This window comes from Xyrauchen texanus, chromosome 5, assembly GCF_025860055.1.
Source record: "Xyrauchen texanus isolate HMW12.3.18 chromosome 5, RBS_HiC_50CHRs, whole genome shotgun sequence".
Taxonomy (NCBI): domain Eukaryota; kingdom Metazoa; phylum Chordata; class Actinopteri; order Cypriniformes; family Catostomidae; genus Xyrauchen; species Xyrauchen texanus.
Genome location: NC_068280.1, coordinates 40,576,221 through 40,594,048, shown reverse-complemented (window position 1 = coordinate 40,594,048; position 17,828 = coordinate 40,576,221). Strand labels below are relative to the sequence as shown.

The 17,828-nt window shown below is 37.2% G+C and overlaps 1 protein-coding gene across 4 annotated transcripts in view; it reads right to left on the bottom strand.

Annotated features, from left to right (window-relative positions):
- Nucleotides 1-17,828, bottom strand: part of LOC127644274 (ETS-related transcription factor Elf-2-like) — a 42,180-nt gene that overhangs the window by 9,756 nt on the left and 14,596 nt on the right. Inside the window, exons 1-3 of one of the 4 annotated variants that reach the window (XM_052127386.1) lie at nucleotides 16,704-17,067; nucleotides 13,248-13,366; nucleotides 7,024-7,228 (exon numbers count right to left, since the gene is read on the bottom strand). In XM_052127386.1, the coding sequence (XP_051983346.1) occupies nucleotides 7,024-7,228; nucleotides 13,248-13,322 (280 nt within the window). In that variant the 5' untranslated portion in view covers nucleotides 13,323-13,366; nucleotides 16,704-17,067. Of the gene's footprint in view, nucleotides 1-7,023; nucleotides 7,229-13,247; nucleotides 13,367-13,501; nucleotides 14,517-16,703; nucleotides 17,068-17,828 lie in introns of those variants that run through there. The other 3 variants (XM_052127387.1, XM_052127388.1, XM_052127385.1) reach the window with 3 other exon arrangements.

The window sequence follows — 17,828 nt, the reverse complement described above, 5'->3', positions numbered from 1 at the left end:
TGGAGACTCACCACCAGACAGGGCCTTTGGACAAAATCTCTACATGTGTTCCAAGCTATAAATTCATCATAAGCTCCCATCTATAGATTTTTTTTTTTTGTTAAAGAAATTAATGTAACTAAATTGAAAGACATCAATTACTAGTTACTGGAACCAATACAAGAAAAGCTATTCTTGTGCCATATCATTAATTTTCTGTAACAAATGTGAATACCAGGTTGCCTTGTCTCCAGACAGCCCAAAAATCAGTAACCATATCAGGGATGATGTTCCAAATATTCTGTGCGAACCAAAATTAACAGAATATAAAACCACTGACAGACATAAAAGAGAAATAAATGTGCATATGCATAGCTATCCACCCAAACTACTTTGGCTTATGCGATTAAGTTGCACAGAAAATTTAAATCATGATCTTGGAAACACAGTTCCATTAAGACAATGCATGACATTCCTGTGACCTTAGGTCCATCCGTATGGCATACATTTCCAAAACCACCAGCAAGATATTGTAATATGTTAAGAGTATGTGTCAATTCAAAGCATTCTTTGAACATTTTTACATTCACCACAAATGAACAAACCCAACTGCTTTAGAGCAAACTGAGGGCCAGATTAACGGTATTGGTGTTTTCAAACATTAAATGTTTTGCATAGCTAGATAATCAATGTGTGTGTGGCAGGGCGGGGGGCGGGGCCTGGTGGTTATTCTACACACCCAGTCCCTTATCAGGCTAATCAAGCCTCTGAGAGGGATAAAGGCCGACTGCGGAAGATGGTGCTGGAGAGAGAGATCGTTTACGGGCATGTCCGTCGTGTGTGTTTGCGTCTTTTGTTTAAGTTTCTCATTAAACTATTATTTATATTGTCAAGCCAGTTCTCGCCTCCTCCTTGCCCATCTAAATCCCTTTAAAGTTTGCAATATAAAAAGAAATGTGGTTGTATATAATGGCATATGAGGTAGTGACTGTGCTGGTGTTGTATGAGCAAGACTGAGTGTTTATGTGTACTCTATACATTATAGAGGTAAATGTGAAATCTGGCCAATGCCCTTGAAAAGTGTAAACACTGAGGTGTAAGTCTGTCAAATTAAATTTCGAAATTTGAATATTCGTTGAATTTAAGATGAAAATGCACATTCAAATTTTTAATGTGTGCCAAGAACTAATGATGACTTGCGGGCATTTCAGACTGATCACATTCTTGGGCTAAAACACAAAGTAGCTAGTGCAACAAATAAAACCGAATGCAGCGTCCAAAAAATGCATCAATCTTGCACGAGATGCTGGAAAAACAGCAAGACACCGCCCAACAGTCAATACCGGTTTTCATGATCTGCTCTTCTCTCTGGCACGCACGCGTTCAACAACTGGGCTTCCCTCGATATTGCGGAGCGCAGACATCAAAACTGTGACCAATTTCAATTCTAGCGAGACTTTTCTAGTTTAAAGTGTTACAGAGTTTGTCAATTCGAACCTCTCAAACAGTAGGCAGCCCTGACATGCCAAACAGCACTGAGGTAAAGAGCAAAAAAAAATAAAAATAAATAAATACTACACACCATCACCTTGACAAATTTGTTTCAGGATTTTACATGAGTAAAAGTAACTGTTATATGTTGACAAAATCTTATAGTTTCATATGTAATACCCTAAAGGTAGAATCTATTAGACCTCATTTTATATCAACAGTGGCAGTTGTAGTTAAAGTTTCAAGATGCGTTTCAGCTAGTATTTATTTTTCATAAATATATACATTTATTATTATTATTACGATTATTTAAAACTAGCACACTGACCTAACCATGGTAATGAAGAGCCTTTCCTTCTGTGTAATATGTGTATAAATATTTAATATTAAGGTAACAAACGGGATAACAATGGGCCCATATAAGTAAATATGCTCTTCAATTTTTAAAAGGGGGAGAGAAAACTTCCTGTAGATTTTGACATCAACAACAAAAATAATGTCACTTGATGCATGTCCTTGTACTGGAAATCCATGAACAAAACTATGCGACATAAAAGGAAATGCAACCCAGGATACATTAAATACAGGTTATGTTTAATCTATGGCAGGTCGACACTTGATTTCCAATGTTTCCTGAAGCAAAACCAGTTGATAAGCACTGAGTTAAAGGTACAGACAGGAGCAGTCTGGCTGCGCTGTCACGCATCTACAGTATATGTTAACTGTTAATAATCATAGGATATTACTTCAAAAGCTCACACAGCTGATGTTATTTTTCATTTAGTAGTTAATTTAACATGCTATGCTAACATGCTTAAGTTATATAACATGTTATAGTTACATGCTATATTTTTATCATGTTTATAATTCTGTTAGCCTTCTTATTTTTTCTATTTATTTTATTTTCAAAAGGGAGACTTTTTTTTTTTTTACACATACTTCAATAAAATAAATGGTTTCAAGTTTCAATTTTAATAAAGTGTTTGCTCAAAAATAAATAAATAAATAAAATAACCCTTCTGTTTTCACTGATAATAATAATTGTGTAATACCGTATACCGTGATACCGTGACATTTTCTGAGACTGTTATCATACCGTGAAAATCTCATACCGTTGCAACCCTAGAGTGAATGCACCCTTAGGTCGAGGTCTTTGGCGGTTGTGTCTCGACTATGCCTTGGCTTGCTCTTATGAGAGTCTCGCTGCATAAGCATTAGGTATGTACATACACTGGCCGCCAAAAGTTTGGAATAATGTACAGATTTTGCTCTTATGGAAAGAAATTGGTACTTTTATTCACCAAGGTGGCATTTAACTGATCACAATATATAGTCAGGACATTAATATTGTGACAAATTACAATTACAATTTGAAAAAACATTCTTAAACCACTTCAAAGACTCATCAAAAAATCCTCCAGGTGTTGGCATTCTAGCCGTCAGTTTGTCCAGATACTCTTTTGACATTTCACCCCACATTTCCTGTAGCACTTGCAATAAGTGTGGCTGTCTTGTCAGGAACTTTTCATGCACCTGATCCCACAAAAGCTCAATGAGGATAAAATCTATAACACTCTTTTCCAATTATTTGATGTCTAATATTGGTGTTCTTTGCCCACTCTAACCTTTTCTTTTTGTTTTTCTGTTTCAAAAGTAGGGCTGGGTATCGAGTTCAATACATTTAAGGCACCGATCTAATTGCCTCTAAACAATGGATTATCAAAAAATATCTTGTCGTTCTGTACCAAATTTTGATACCTAAGGGGTAAATCTCATCAACGTCAGTGATAAGCATGTAGCATGCTAGATGTGCCCAAATCTAAGTGCCGGTGATTGGCTGTGTTTAGGTATCAAGGAAAAACACTAGTTTACGCCGGTTACGCCCAGAGACGCGGCTCACACGTGAGGCTGTATAGTGTATGCGTCCCAACACCTGTAGATGGAAAAGATGTGGAAAAGTGTGGCTACATTTCACCCAGCTCAATGCAATATTTGCGACAAGATAATTGCTGCGAAGACCGGCAACATAACAAATCTGATTGACAGTGCACGGAATAAACTTAAGAGCAGAAAGTTGCTCCGTCTTCGACTGCAAGAAGACAGAGTCGGTGGAGTCATTCTCTCAGCGTCCACCTGCCACAGAGCTTCATTTAACATGCCCATAGCACGAGTCCTCCTCCAAAACTACTGATGAATGCAGCGGCGCTATGACTGGGACTCCAACAGGTAAGGTTAACGTTTAGCAAACAAACCAAAAAACAAAATCGGCTAACTTGTAGTGGTACATGCTTGTGTACTTGTTAAACTAACGTTTCTGTGCATGGTGACATAGTCCTATAAACTGGGACCTACATAACGTTAGATATTATTTGGATGTATGGCTATAGATACCTAGCTAATTCGATGCTAAAAATGCTTTACGGTTCACAGTAACTGATCAAGTTTAACTCGCATTAAACTAATTATTTCGTTAAACCGTACTTATCCTTAATGTTGGCTGAATTAACAGTTTAGCTTTCTTTTGTTTTTTTTTTGTTTTTTTCTCTTCACATTAATGTTATAGCCCCTGCAGACCCTGGCATGAGGAGACCAGAAGGCTCAGGAGGGGAGTCTTTGAGTCTGTAAAAAAAATAAAACCAAAGTTTTTTTGAGGTAATGTGTATTAAAGAACCAGTTACCTTCCAAAACAGCAAAATCATGTACATAATTCCAAACTTTTGGCCGCCAGTGTACAACTGTTTTTAATGAAAAACACTACCAGTTTGCCGGTATGAAGCTAGAGTCTGTGGTAGTACTCATTAGCCTATACCGGTGCCGTAGTATGGCTAATGTGCAACACTAATTTAACATAGAACCAGACATGGGGACTTGTGACTTGGTGACTTGGACTCAAGTCGACTCGAGTCGCTATTTTTATGACTTGTGACTTGACTTGACAAAAAATAAAATACTTGAGACTTGACTCGGACTTGGAAGTTAAAGACTCGGGACTTGACTTGACTTGAGACACGAAGACTTGAATGACTTGAGTGTTAATCACATCATGTTTTCAGTTTGAATATAAAATATATAAATTATTGAAAAAATAAAATTGATCCAGCTGGAGCGCAGGCTGAGAATAGTTTTGTCATGACTGGATCACGACACTATAGGCTATCATCAGCCATGCCCTCTCGTACCTTACGCACACCACGCCCACTTAGATCAGATAACACATCAACATGTCAGCCGGAGGGGTAACGTTACCAAGGGTCATCGCTTCGGCTTCAAAAATTATTATCAAGATGGCAAAAGATCGAACAGCGCTTTGCAAGACATGCAACGTTAAGATCGCGGACAGCCAGACGACAACCTCCAATTTCGTCCGCCATTTGAAGAGCCATTCTGCCCAGTAAGTGCTTGTCAATTTGTTAATTTTATCTGGTTAGTTGGTAGTTAGCTAATGTAATGATAGCAGGGTTCCCACGGGTCCTTGAAATCCTTGAAAGTTTGTGAATCTGAAAAATACAATTCAAGGCCCTGGAAAGTTCTTGAAAATAAACAAACATAGATACAGGTCCTTGAAAGTGCTTGAATTTATTTTGTGCAAGAAGTTTTCTGGAAAAAAAAAATCTGTCCATTAATTTTTTATTTCGCCAACACTTCGTGGCTTATGCTGCATACTAGCCTGCTTGATTTACGTTAGTTACGTGCATTTACGTTAAGTGTTTCCCGCGCGAGGTACTTTGTTTTCTACGTTGCCATGACGTTCACGCGCGCTGGTACCTCAACGTTTCCCACTCACAGACATTGCAAAAATAGGCTTATGGATATGCACTGTGTGAGTGAGTGAGTGAGTGTGGGTGTGGGAGTGTGTGAGCGCGAGAGTGAGTGAGTGTGGGTGTGGGAGTGTGGGAGAGAGTGAGTGTGGGAGTGTGGGAGAGAGTGGGTGTGGGAGTGTGGGAGAGAGAGTGTGAGTGTGAGTGTGTGTGAGAGAGAGTGTGTGAGAGAGAGAGTGTGTGAGAGAGAGAGTGTGTGAGAGAGAGAGTGTGTGAGAGAGAGTGTGTGAGAGAGAGAGGAGAAATGTAACAAAGTTTAATGTACGTAACTGTGTTTGAGAGAGAGAGAGGGAGGTGTTCAGAGAGGAGTCTGTTGGATGTTAAGCTGTTATTTGTTTTATGGACTCAATGTTGAAAATGTAAAACATTTCAAACACTGTTGGCAGAAGTGAAAAATAAATAATTTTATGAAGTTACAATTTTGTTTGATTCCATGATGTATTTTACTGAACATGAGTATTGTAATTTACTGATAGTTACTTATATCTTGTCTTTTCACTTTATTATGATCAGATTCTGCAGGTAAAATTACAATAATAAGGTGACTTGACTTTGACTTGACTTGACATAACCTGTGACTTGACTTGGACTTGACTTGACATAGCCTGTGACTTGACTTGACTTGCCCAAGAAAAAATACTTGGGACTTACTTGAGACTTGAAGGTTAAGACTTGAGACTTACTTGAGACTTGCACATGTGTGACTTGGTCCCATCTCTGCATAGAACCTATTGAAAGCTTCTATTAAAGCATTTCTTTTCTCATTTTACTTTTAACTTAATATTTGTGAATATGAACTGTTCTTTGAATATGAATCTTTTGACTATTATTTTACGCACTTTTGTTAACAGCCAGATATGCTCTTTGCAATAGTAGAATAGCTATGACATGTTTCTTACTGGTTAATATTGATTAATGGAACCCTCATGGACGTAGGAGACAATGTCAATTTAAAAATCAAATGTCTAGTACATTTGACCACTACCTGAAAAGTCTTTAAATGTCGCATTTAATTCAAATTTTGGTAATATTTCTGTGAAAAATTCTTGTTTAGCTTCTTAGACCTGATGACAGCCCTACTGAGGTGCAATCTGTTTGTTTTTTTAAAGAATTTTAATCAGTCCAACAAAGCATCAAAAGCCTATTTTCCAAAATCAGGCAGAACGGTTATTTTTGCGAGAACGTGCAGATCAAAACCATGCAGATCCGGTTATGGTTCTTTTTCCACTGTGGTGCTTCAATGTATATAACAAATAAGTAAATTGGAAATGGCATGAGAGGTAAACATTGGAGAGAGAGTGCTATGGAGGATAATCACATATGTTATTTGGGCTTTCCCCTGGATTTTACTTTTCTAAAGAACAGGGATGTCCAATGTTGCAAAAAAGGAAAGCAAAGAGAAAAAGGTGAGAGGTTTACCATCATTTGCTGAGTGGTTGTGCATACCACAGGACACAATCACACAGAAAGATAAAAGTTCTCAGACTAGCTAAAAAGGGCCTTTACTGACAACATTATATGTAATAATATATGTAATAAAGCATAATATGTGTTTTAATGAGCTAGATATCTTAGAAATCTACCTCTGTGACAAAAAAAAAAAAAATGTGTACTATACTAGTTAAACTATTATTTTAAAATAGAGAACTTTGTCAGCTACTTGGGATGAGTGTTAAAATATAGCATGTCCATCTTTCTCAGCTGATTTTCAGAGTGTGTTTTGAGTTAATCTCACCTGTCTCCACCATCTCAGTCTCGATCTCCTGCTCCTCGGCTACACCCTGCATTAGGTAGGTCTCATCATCATACACAAGCACATGAGCAGCGAACCCCTGCTCCAGCTGTGCACTGGGGACTGGCTCCACAATCACTGCAGGATACTCTGCTTCACCTTCCACCTCTCCTTCTATTTCTCCCTCAATCTCACACACGCCCTCCTCCTGAAAAAAAAAAACATAAACAGAGACTTGAAGACCAACTAAAACTTCAAAATGCAAAGCAAGAAAAGCCCATGTCATTTTTTTTGCTACAGGGCTAATCTTAAAATAAATAAATAAATAAATAGTTAGTTAAATGCTTGAACTACCTTGGACAACAGTGCCTGGCAACTTTTTGTCTTTCATTAGGATTTCAAAAAATCCTTCATAAAGCTATGTACCAAACCAACCAGCTCTGAGCTGAATCCAGCCATTACAAACTTTGATTTGAGGTAAAAAAGACAAAAAAGGTACAAGAATGCATCATTGATCGTTCATTAATTTTTTTTTACCAATAATTTTGCTATAAAGCACATATACCATTGATTTATCGCAGAGCTCTAGGGCTGGGCGATATATCGAATATTAACGATATTCAGAGTCATGGGCTGCTCTCACTGCTACCATCAGGCAGGCGGTATCGCAGCATCAGGACCCGCACCAGCCGACTACATGACAGCTTCTTCCCCCAAGCAAACAGACTTTTGAACATTTGATCTCTCACGATCAACAATCAGCACTGCACTTTATTAATTATTATCTTGTATATCACACTGGACTGTCAAATATATTATCCCCAATTCAACTATTGTATATATATATATTTTATATACCTGTACCCTTATTTTTAATTGTTATTGTATGTGTATTCTCTATTGTGTGTATTGTTTACTCTACATTATATATTGTGTTGTGTAATTATGTGTACATTTGTTATGTAAATTGGTACTAATTGGTACTGCTATGTTATTCAGAACTGCACACAAGACTTTCACCTACTGCTGCACTTGTGTACACAGTAGTGTGACAATAAAGTGATTTGATTTGATTGTAATCTACACACTGTACTTGGTGTCAAAATAAAAGCTCCAGGTGAAAGTGTCAAAATAAAAGCTCCAGGTAAAGGTGAAGTAATCAGGAAAGAAATATATTACTTTTAAATAAAACAAATCTAATCCTCAAAATATTAATGATAATTCAGTATTATAATAATCAATTCAACTGGGTCCCACAGTAACAATTTAGTATCATGCATTCAACCGGATTTTCAAAAAGCATAGTTTTTGCACACCTTTACAAAACATTTTTTAGAAAAATATCTGAAGGTAAATAATCTATTTTTTTAGGTTACTATGCATCGTACATCTGTTACTCCAGCAAAAAAATGTCGCCACCAGATGGTCCTCATAAATGCAGACGTAGCCACCAGATGGTCCTCATAAATGCATGTTCAATATCCAACAAGTCTTTTATTTTGAACTACTTTTTTAGATCACGATCATTGGGCTGTTTATTCATCACAGAAACCTGGCAGAATCCTAGCGATAAAACTGGCCTGGGGGATCTAACACTGCCAGGCTGTGACTTTTTAAATTCTCCACAGACTTCAGAGCAAGGAGGTGGCGTTGCCACTGTTTTTAGAAACTCTTTTTTAAAGTTACTATGCATCGTATATAAAAGTGCATAAAAAAAGTGATCTAAAAGTGATCTCATTCTCCCCCTTGCATTAATTTAGTGCAAAACTGTAGTGAAAAATGCCTTTTTTTTATTTTTAAATAGTTTTTTTAATGCCTTTAAAATATTTTAATATTTAATATCTACTTTGCTGCGATGGCTGTTTGCATGAAATTATGGTTCCACTGATTTAAAAAAAAACAACAAAAAAAAACACTTTTGAGCCATTTCAGCACAAATAGATAATTATTGAGATATATATCGAATATGGCCAATAGGCTGAAAAATATCAAAATATCACTTTTGAAGCCATATCGCCAAGCCCTACCGAGCTCATGGGAGGAATGTCTTTAAAGATTATAAAGTAATTGTTAAAAATGTATTCACCTATGGAAAAACTTTATGTAATTTTTACATCCAGAACCCGACTGTGAAGATGAAAACCTTTATTGCCCCATGGGGAATTTGTTTTACACTCATGGGAACCACAACAAACATAGAACAACAATAACACAGCAAATAGTGACATAAAATAATCAATTCGACAACTTAAGGAATCAATAGATAGATATATATTCAATAATATGCATCTAAAATGTTCAACAGCTTAAAGAATCAATAAATAGATATATATTCAATAATGCACATTTAAAATAAATCTATGTGCCCATAGATGATCCATTTAATAATTGAATGCTCCTCGGCACAAATGATGTAATATGTCGTTTAGTTTTTGTTCGGGGCATTCTAAATCTACATCCAGAGGGGAGGAGGGAATATTCTGTGCGAAGTGGGTGCAATGGATCCTCCAGTATCCTCAGTGCCAAATTGAGGGTATGCTGGTCAGTAAGATTTGTGATGCTTTTCACATCTGATCCAGTAATTTTCCTACCCATTTTTGTCACCTTGTCCAGCATGTTCCTGTTCTGGATAGAAAGACCCCCCCAACACTGGATGGCAAAAATCACCACACTCTGAATAAAAGTTAAATAAAACAATGTCAGGGTGCTAGTCTCTGCATTAAAGCTGCGCAATTTTCTTAAAAAAAAAAGCCGTTGCTGTGCTTTTGAGTATCTAGCTAATGTGTTGGCTGACCAAGTGAGTTTATGATCAATAATAGTACCCAAGTACTTATACTCTTCCACAATCTCAATAACTGTCTCATTAATAGTAACCGGTTGCAATGGAGGGGGCTTTTTTCTAAAGTCAATGACCATTTCTTTTGTTTTTGAAATGTTTAAAATTAGTGAGTTTTCACTACACCATTCATAAAAGTGGTCAACCTCAGTTCTGTAGTCCTGTTCATTATCTGTTAATAATGAACAACCAAGGCAGCATCGTCTGCAAACTTAATCAATGAACATTTGGAATGATGGCTGACACAATCATTTGTATACAGAATAAATAACAACAGTGATAAAACACATCCTTGTGGTACTCCTGTGTTTGTCATAATGATTTTTGACTGACTATGACCCGCTCTCACAAATTGTAGTCTGCCTGTTAAAAAGTCCTGAATCCACTTTACCAGATTAAGGTTTACACCCATAAGTGTCAGCTTCTCTAATAACATGTGTGGCTGAACAGTGTTAAAAGCTGAGGAAAAGTCTGCAAATAGGATGCAAACATAAGAGGCAGGAGTTTCAAGATGTCTATAAATTCCATTCAGGAGGGTTGTTACTGCATCTTCCACACCTCTTTTCTCTTTATAGGCAAACTGTAATGTATCCATGTGTTTTTTGGTTTGTTTTTTAAGATGAGTTAAAATGATCCGCTCAAAACATTTCATAGCAACTGAAGTGAGTGCTACTGGTCTAAAATCATTCAGTCCATCTGGTTTGTGTTTCTTAGGAAATGGTACAATTTCTGCAGTTTTCCATATCTTTGGGACTTTGTGTGTGTCGACTGATTTCTGATACAACCCTCTGAACACCGGGCTCAGTTGTTCTTTGCGGCTCTTAAGGATGGTGCCTTCCAGCCTATCCGGGCCGGCAGCTTTCCGAGTCTTTACATGGGAGAAAATCCACCCCACTTCCTCACAGCTTACCCTGATTGAGGCACTTGCTCTTCTGATAGACTGTGGTGCTCTTTTCTAATAAACAACATATTGTATATGTTTGTGGAGATGGGGTCAAGCAACGTCTGTAGAGAGCGAGGCCGGGAGAGGAAGAGTGGTAAGGATTGACACCGGTGGGAAATTATCTCTTAAAGCTGCTTTGTGTTGCAGTGTGAGCTGGAGAGGGATAAAAGGGCAGTCGATACCACCGGAGGGGCGAGAGAGAGAGATGCACGCAGCATTGATCATGTCTGTATGTTCATTTATGTTGTGCTGAAAAGCAAACCGTGGTGTTATGCTGAAAAGTGTATTAAATAAAGAAATTAAGCTAGTGATCGGTCACAATGTTACATATATCCTGTAACATATATTGTAAACAAAGTATTGCAAGTTGGCTGTCAGGGTACTGCAGCAACTTAGTCTTAAAAAGACTTTACCATTGCCATAAAGTCTGGTCCACTTTTTAGCATATTCGATCAAAGACATGCCATTTCAAGAAGATACAGTAGGTGTTTCTCAATGCTATGAACATTCTTGTGTTCTTGTGGAAAAATCAGTCTTGCCCAACTACCCTAAAAGGGCAAACTTGGAAGACATTAGGATGTAAAAAGCATATATGGGAGTTTAGAGATATGCTGCGATATGTAGATTCAACCACTTCTTAACTACTTTCTTATTTTGGAGGAGGGAGATGACATCAAACAAGTCCACAAGAACGTAAGAACGCACTGAGAAACAGCCAGTGAGACAAAAATCTGTAAAACGCTTATTTTACACAACAATAAGAGGTGGGTAAATATGAAATTGGATGTACCTCTGAAAACAAAGCAAAATATATTTGTGTGCGCAAGAATATCAGTTTACTGGCAAATTAGTGACTCCAACTAAACTCTGAAGTAGGGTTGCAGCGGTACACTGGTTTGACGGTTTGAAAATGTATGGTCATCTAAAAAAAATGCAACCTGAAGGAGAATCTCCTCTGCGCGTGCGCATTTCCTTTCCTCCTCAACTACCTGTCAGACTCGTCAACTTGTGCCCCACACACGCAGCAGAGAAAATGTCAGAGAGAAGCAAAGTGAGGGGGTCTGACATAAGTGAGTGTGTGTCTGACATAAGTGAGTGTGTGTGTCAGTTAAAGCAGTGTTTCTCAACTGGTGGGTTGTAGTTAAATTCAGACTGGGTCACAGACAGCAGGGAAAGAACAATGCCATGGTTCTCCTATTGAAGATATTTCGGTGGCCGCCCAAGTGATATCTTATTTAGGACTGCAGAGGCAGATTGAATGATAATCTCACAATCAGCTAAATAGGCTTCTCGTGAGTGCAGACCTCAAAACTGATGTGACCAATTTCAATTCTAGTGAGACTTTTCTAGTTTAAAGTGTTACGGAGGAAATTAAACCGAACCTCTCAAACAGTAGGCAGCCCTGACTTGCCAAACAGCACTGAGGAAGTGCGCAACAATGTGAAATGCACCAAAAAATTAAATACTTACACATCATCACCTTTACTAAATTGTTTCACGATTTTACATGAGTAAAAGTAACTGTTATATGTTGACAAAATCTTATAGTTTCATATGAAATAATCTAAAAAGGTAGAATCTATTAGACCTCATTTTATATCAACAGTGGCAGTTGTAGTTAAAGTTTCAAGATGTGTTTCAGCTATAGCAATTTTTTCACAAATAATATAATTTGTTATTATTACTACTATATATTAGACTAGCTACACTGACCTAACCACGGTGATGAGGAGCCATTCCTCCTGTGTAATATGTATGTTCTGTTTGAATTATGTTTGAAATTAGAAACAAAATGGGATAATAATGGGCTCATACAAGTACATATGCTCCTCAATTTTTAAAAAGAGGGAGAGAAAACTTCTTGTAAATTTTGTTGTTGACGTCAACAACAAAAATAATGTCACTTGATGCATGTCATTGAACTTGAAAACCATGAACAAAACTATGCAACATAAGGAAATGCGACCCAGGATACATTAAATACAGGTTACTTTTACTATGGTGGGTCGCCACTTAATTTCCAATGTAACATCTGTCCTGAAGCAAAAGCTCACACAGCTGATGTTATTTTTCATTTAGTAGTTAATTTAACATTCTATGCTAACATGTAAATTAACATGACTTAGTTATATAACATGTTATAGTTACATGCTATTATTTTATCATGTTTATAATTTGGGTTTTTATAATTCTGTTATCTTTCTTATTTATTTTATTTTCAAAAGAGAGACTTTTTAGAAATATTCCTCAAATTTTAATTATAATAAAGTGTTTGCTCAACCAAAAAAAAAACCCTCTGTTTTCACTCTTTTAAGGGTCATTGTAACGGATGATAATAATTTTGTAATACCGTATACAGTGATATTTTCTGAGACGGTTATCATACCGTGAAAATCTCATACAGTTGCAACCCTACTCTGAAGGGAGCTTTGTGGTTGAAGTACTCACCAGTAAATGGTCCTCCTCCGCAGTGACATATTCCACCACGGCTCCACCACTGTCTACAAGCACCACAGACGTCATGACTCATACCCCAGTCTGCTGACACCTTGTGGCAACCTCCAGAACTGCAGTCCGAGAGTGTGACATGTACAAAAGGGAAAGAAGTGAAAAATCTGCATCAATGGCTATCACAATTCTTACAACATGTTAAATGTTCATAAAGTTTCTAAACTTCATGACCAGAGCCAAAGCTTTCTGACCTGCTCTTACTCGCTCACTTTCTGTCTGTCCTGGACAAACAGGAAACTCAGTCTTGCAACAGCGCACCAAAACAGGAAGCCAGACAGTGAAACACTGATGCCATGGCAACAGCAAAAATACTTTGGTTTGTGAAGCAGAATGACACTCCCAGATTATGAGTCTCTCTCATTACATCTTCATTAAAAGGAGACAATAGATGCACCAGCAGGACAGTCTGCCAGCTGAATTATTGAGACTTCATTATAATGATCCAGAGATGTAAAGTGACAGGGCAAAGTTATACAGTGGCAACATGAAGATGCTCAAACCAGTGAAAAATATATACACTGTCGAAAGTCATACGCTCTGGAACACATTCACCATGGCTGCTTTGTTTTCTTTACTTTTTTCCAATTGCAAAGTGGAAATAAAATGAGTGGCAAATTGTTCTGCATAAAAACAGACAGGCCAGCATTCACACGAAAAAGGATAATTCAACCAAACTCATTTTGACATTCTATCTTCCAATGAACTCAAAAAGAGATGTGTAACTTAAAAGCAATGTTCCAGCTTCAATACAAGTTAAACTCAATTAACAGAATTTGCAACTTTCCAAAGATAAGGTTAGTAAGTAAATTTTAAATCACACTAAAGTCATATTAACATGTAACATTTTCAAATCTTGTAGTTATACTTTTGATATTGGTCCCTTTCAAGGCAAAATATTCTCTGATAAATAGCATCACACCTGCTCTGTACTCTGATCATTTTCAATAATCTCAGCAGGCTGAAACACACATCTGTTACTCAAGCAAAAAATGCAGATGTTGCCACCAGATGGTCCTCAAAAATGCATGTTCAATATCCAACAAGTCTTTTAGTTTGAACTACTTTTTTTAGATCACGATCATTGGGCTGTTTATTCATCACAGAGACCTGGCTGAATCCTAGCGATAAAATTGGCCTGGGGGATCTAACACTGCCAGGCTGTGACTTTTTAAATTCTCCACGGACTTCAGGGCAAGGAGGTGGCATTGCCACTGTTTTTAGAAACTCTTTTAAATGCAGAATGCTAGCTAAGGACATGTATTCCAGTTTTGAGGTCCAACTATTACAGTTTAACGCCCTGGGTCCTGCATTATGTGCACTTAATACAGACTTCCAAGATTTAATAGGGACTTTATTGAACAATTGTAACATCGGGGTGTTTCCTTTAAACACACTCAACATGCAAGTTTTACTTCAGGGGAGGGGAGCGGCAGCTCCAGCTCCACTTATTCCACAACGAGAGTGCTTCTGTATTTACTTTGTATTTTTGGATTATAATTCCATCATACTTTTTGATCTACATCACCTGAAGCTGTTTGGAAAGTTTAGAGTGCATCTGGACTGTGAGCTGTGTAATTCTTCCTCCTCAATCAGGTGCGAGCTGCAGTGCTGCTCTCGTCATCTCATGTTACATTAAATTAGATCAAACGACTATTCGACAACAATTTTTTTTGTCGATAATTTTTTTTATTGTCGACGTTGTCGATTACGTCGACAAATCGTTTCAAGCCTATTCAGCTTCTTTTAAATTCTGATTTAAAAAGCATTTGAATTGACTTTAAATAGGTTAAAATAAGTAAATACTTGATGCAGGTTTTAATTGCATCTATCCTTTTTTTTGTCATTTATGCAGCTCAGCAGCATAATTCCCCATACACTTTCATTGTATAGAAAAGAGCAGCATGAACATTGTGTTAAACCTTTCCTTGCATTTTGAAGGTGATTACAAATGAGTGTCTTGTGTGAAACTAGTTAGTCACTGAATCAACAAACAAAAGAAAATTGTAATCCTTTAAAATGTGTATCTCTACAGCCCTACAAAGAGAATTTAGTAGTTTTATGCATTATAAGAACAAAGAAAATCTATCATTTCCTTGATAGATAGGACTTCCATCGTTTGTGAGCTGTTGAGCATGGCATTACTCAAAAGACAACAATAATAGTCTTCTAATAATGAGTTTCAATAAGTCTGTATGTTTTCATGTATAAAAAAAAAAAAAAGTGTTCTAAGAACACAGCAGATCTATCTTTTTGACCAACAGCTTTACATATTTAACACAGATCTAGTAATCTGCTTTAATTGGCAAAAACAACCTATTACCTCACAAACATCATTTAAAAAGCTTAACTAAATAAAGATGCTTGCACTCATATAAACTCCACTTACAATGTGTGCTTAAAAGGATTGTCCTTTGTTTTTTTTCTGCAGTGCATTTCACGTAATACTGCCAAACAAGAACGATATGCTGAAAAATAACTCATTTGTGTGTTCCTCATCTCATTAATTTAGATCAACATTAATGCCAATAAAAACATGGAAAAATAAGCATTGTTGAAAGCAACTTTGTAGAAATGAATGGAGCTGCACTGATTTGACTCTCACTGACGGCCTATTACGTAAGGGTTGTTTCGGTTCATGAAACTCACCTGTGACAGGCTGGATGGTTGCTCAATCAGCCCAAACTAACTAAAAGCAAAGAATACTGTATACAAATTCACCATTTGGACTCTGTATGGTTTTAGCTTGGAAAAGTGCGGGGAACAAAAATCACCTTTTTAAAAGAGTGTGGGGGACGTATCCCCGACATATGCTACAACCCTGGGAACACATTCAGAACACTGTAATTACAACAAAAAGTCTAAAACTTCTTCATAGCACCACAGATGTTTGCTTTTCCTTTTATTTATCATAGTGCCATAGTGACAGACAGGCCAGCACTCTTAAGATCAGACTGTTAGATTGAAATGTGTCCTGTTAAATTCCCTACCCTATTTCCATAGCAACACAATCCCAAGGTCTGCACAGGGATGAAGAGGAGTGTAGCAACTAAATGTGACAAGACACACGCGTCTGGATCATGTTATCCGCAAATCACAAAAAGACAAGTTTCTTTCAGCTTCCCTATAATACCGTTCCTATAACAGCTGTTAAAGTAGTCTGTTACTTGTCATCTAAGTTCATTAAAAGTCACAAATATCATTAGACAAAACAATTATAGCACTAAAAAACTATAAACTATACTATTTCAGCATACTAAAACACATTCTGATCTACACTTTCTGGCTGAATAGACTGATGGGTGTACTATTACTCAAGGAGAGCATTTCAATTCCACAAAAAGTTAACCTATTAGGTGGTATCAAGAAAGTCCAAGTAATTCATCTGTGTCCAACCTATTGTTCCTGCTGCCACTGTGAAATTTTTAAATTCCCCTTCCATTAGAAGCATTCCATTTCCATAGGAAATACTCCAAGACATTCCCCTCACACAAAGGTGTACGAACCACTTCATCCATCGTTCCTTGTCCTTCCAAAATCTCCACATTCCAACAACATGACTTCTCAAAAGACAGCCAGTTAGTCCAAAACACCAGCAGGGAAAGAATGAGTAAGTCACGAATGAGAGAAAAAGCAGTGAGGTAACCGCGCTATACACCGTAGAGATTATGCACTCTATGACTTCCTCTTTCATTTCTTGTTTTATTTTATGACTTCCAAACTGGTTTCTTAAAGTCTCTATCACTTCACATTCTATCATTTTCTCTGTCTCTTCTGCAGAATCTGCAGGGTGAGGCAGTGTTAGTAAGTTTGATTCTGTGAGGCAGGATCACATGGTCAGAGCTTTCCGAACAGGGATCACATGACCAGTGTGCACAACACTGCTTTTGTCTGCAACAGACTCTCCAGTGATGCAACGTCCCACCTTAAAACATACAAGCACACACACAGCTGATGCCAAAATGTAGTCTCCACCCAACTGTCCTCCAGATGCAACAAATTATTCCTCAATGAGAATTTGCTTGCTTCAGCCTTCTGTCAAAACACATCACTGAACTGCCCAAAACCCAGAATTCAGATTAAATTCTTGCTTTAAAAAGGAATAATCTTCAATTAAAAACCCTCACATTAGTCTACACCTCTACTTTGGCAGCATATCCAGCTTCCTCTTCCATATAACAAAGGAACACAGTAGCACTCAGTCCAAAAAAATAAAAAGACAAAAGCACTAAAGCACCTCAAAAGTAGGACTTTTCAATTTGAGTTATGTGCTAGTTTAGATATCAAGTCATCTGATTCCACATTATAGCTTGTGATTATGAGCTTGTGACTGATAATTAATTAATTATTCACGCTACACATATTCAATCTTGAAGAATCAAGAACAGTTACAATTAGGGATGGGTATCGAGTTTGACACATTTTAGGCACCAACCGAATTGCCTCTAAAAAATAGAAAATCGAAAAATGTCTTGTTGTTCGGTACCAAATTGACACCTAAGGGGTTAATCTTGTCAACGT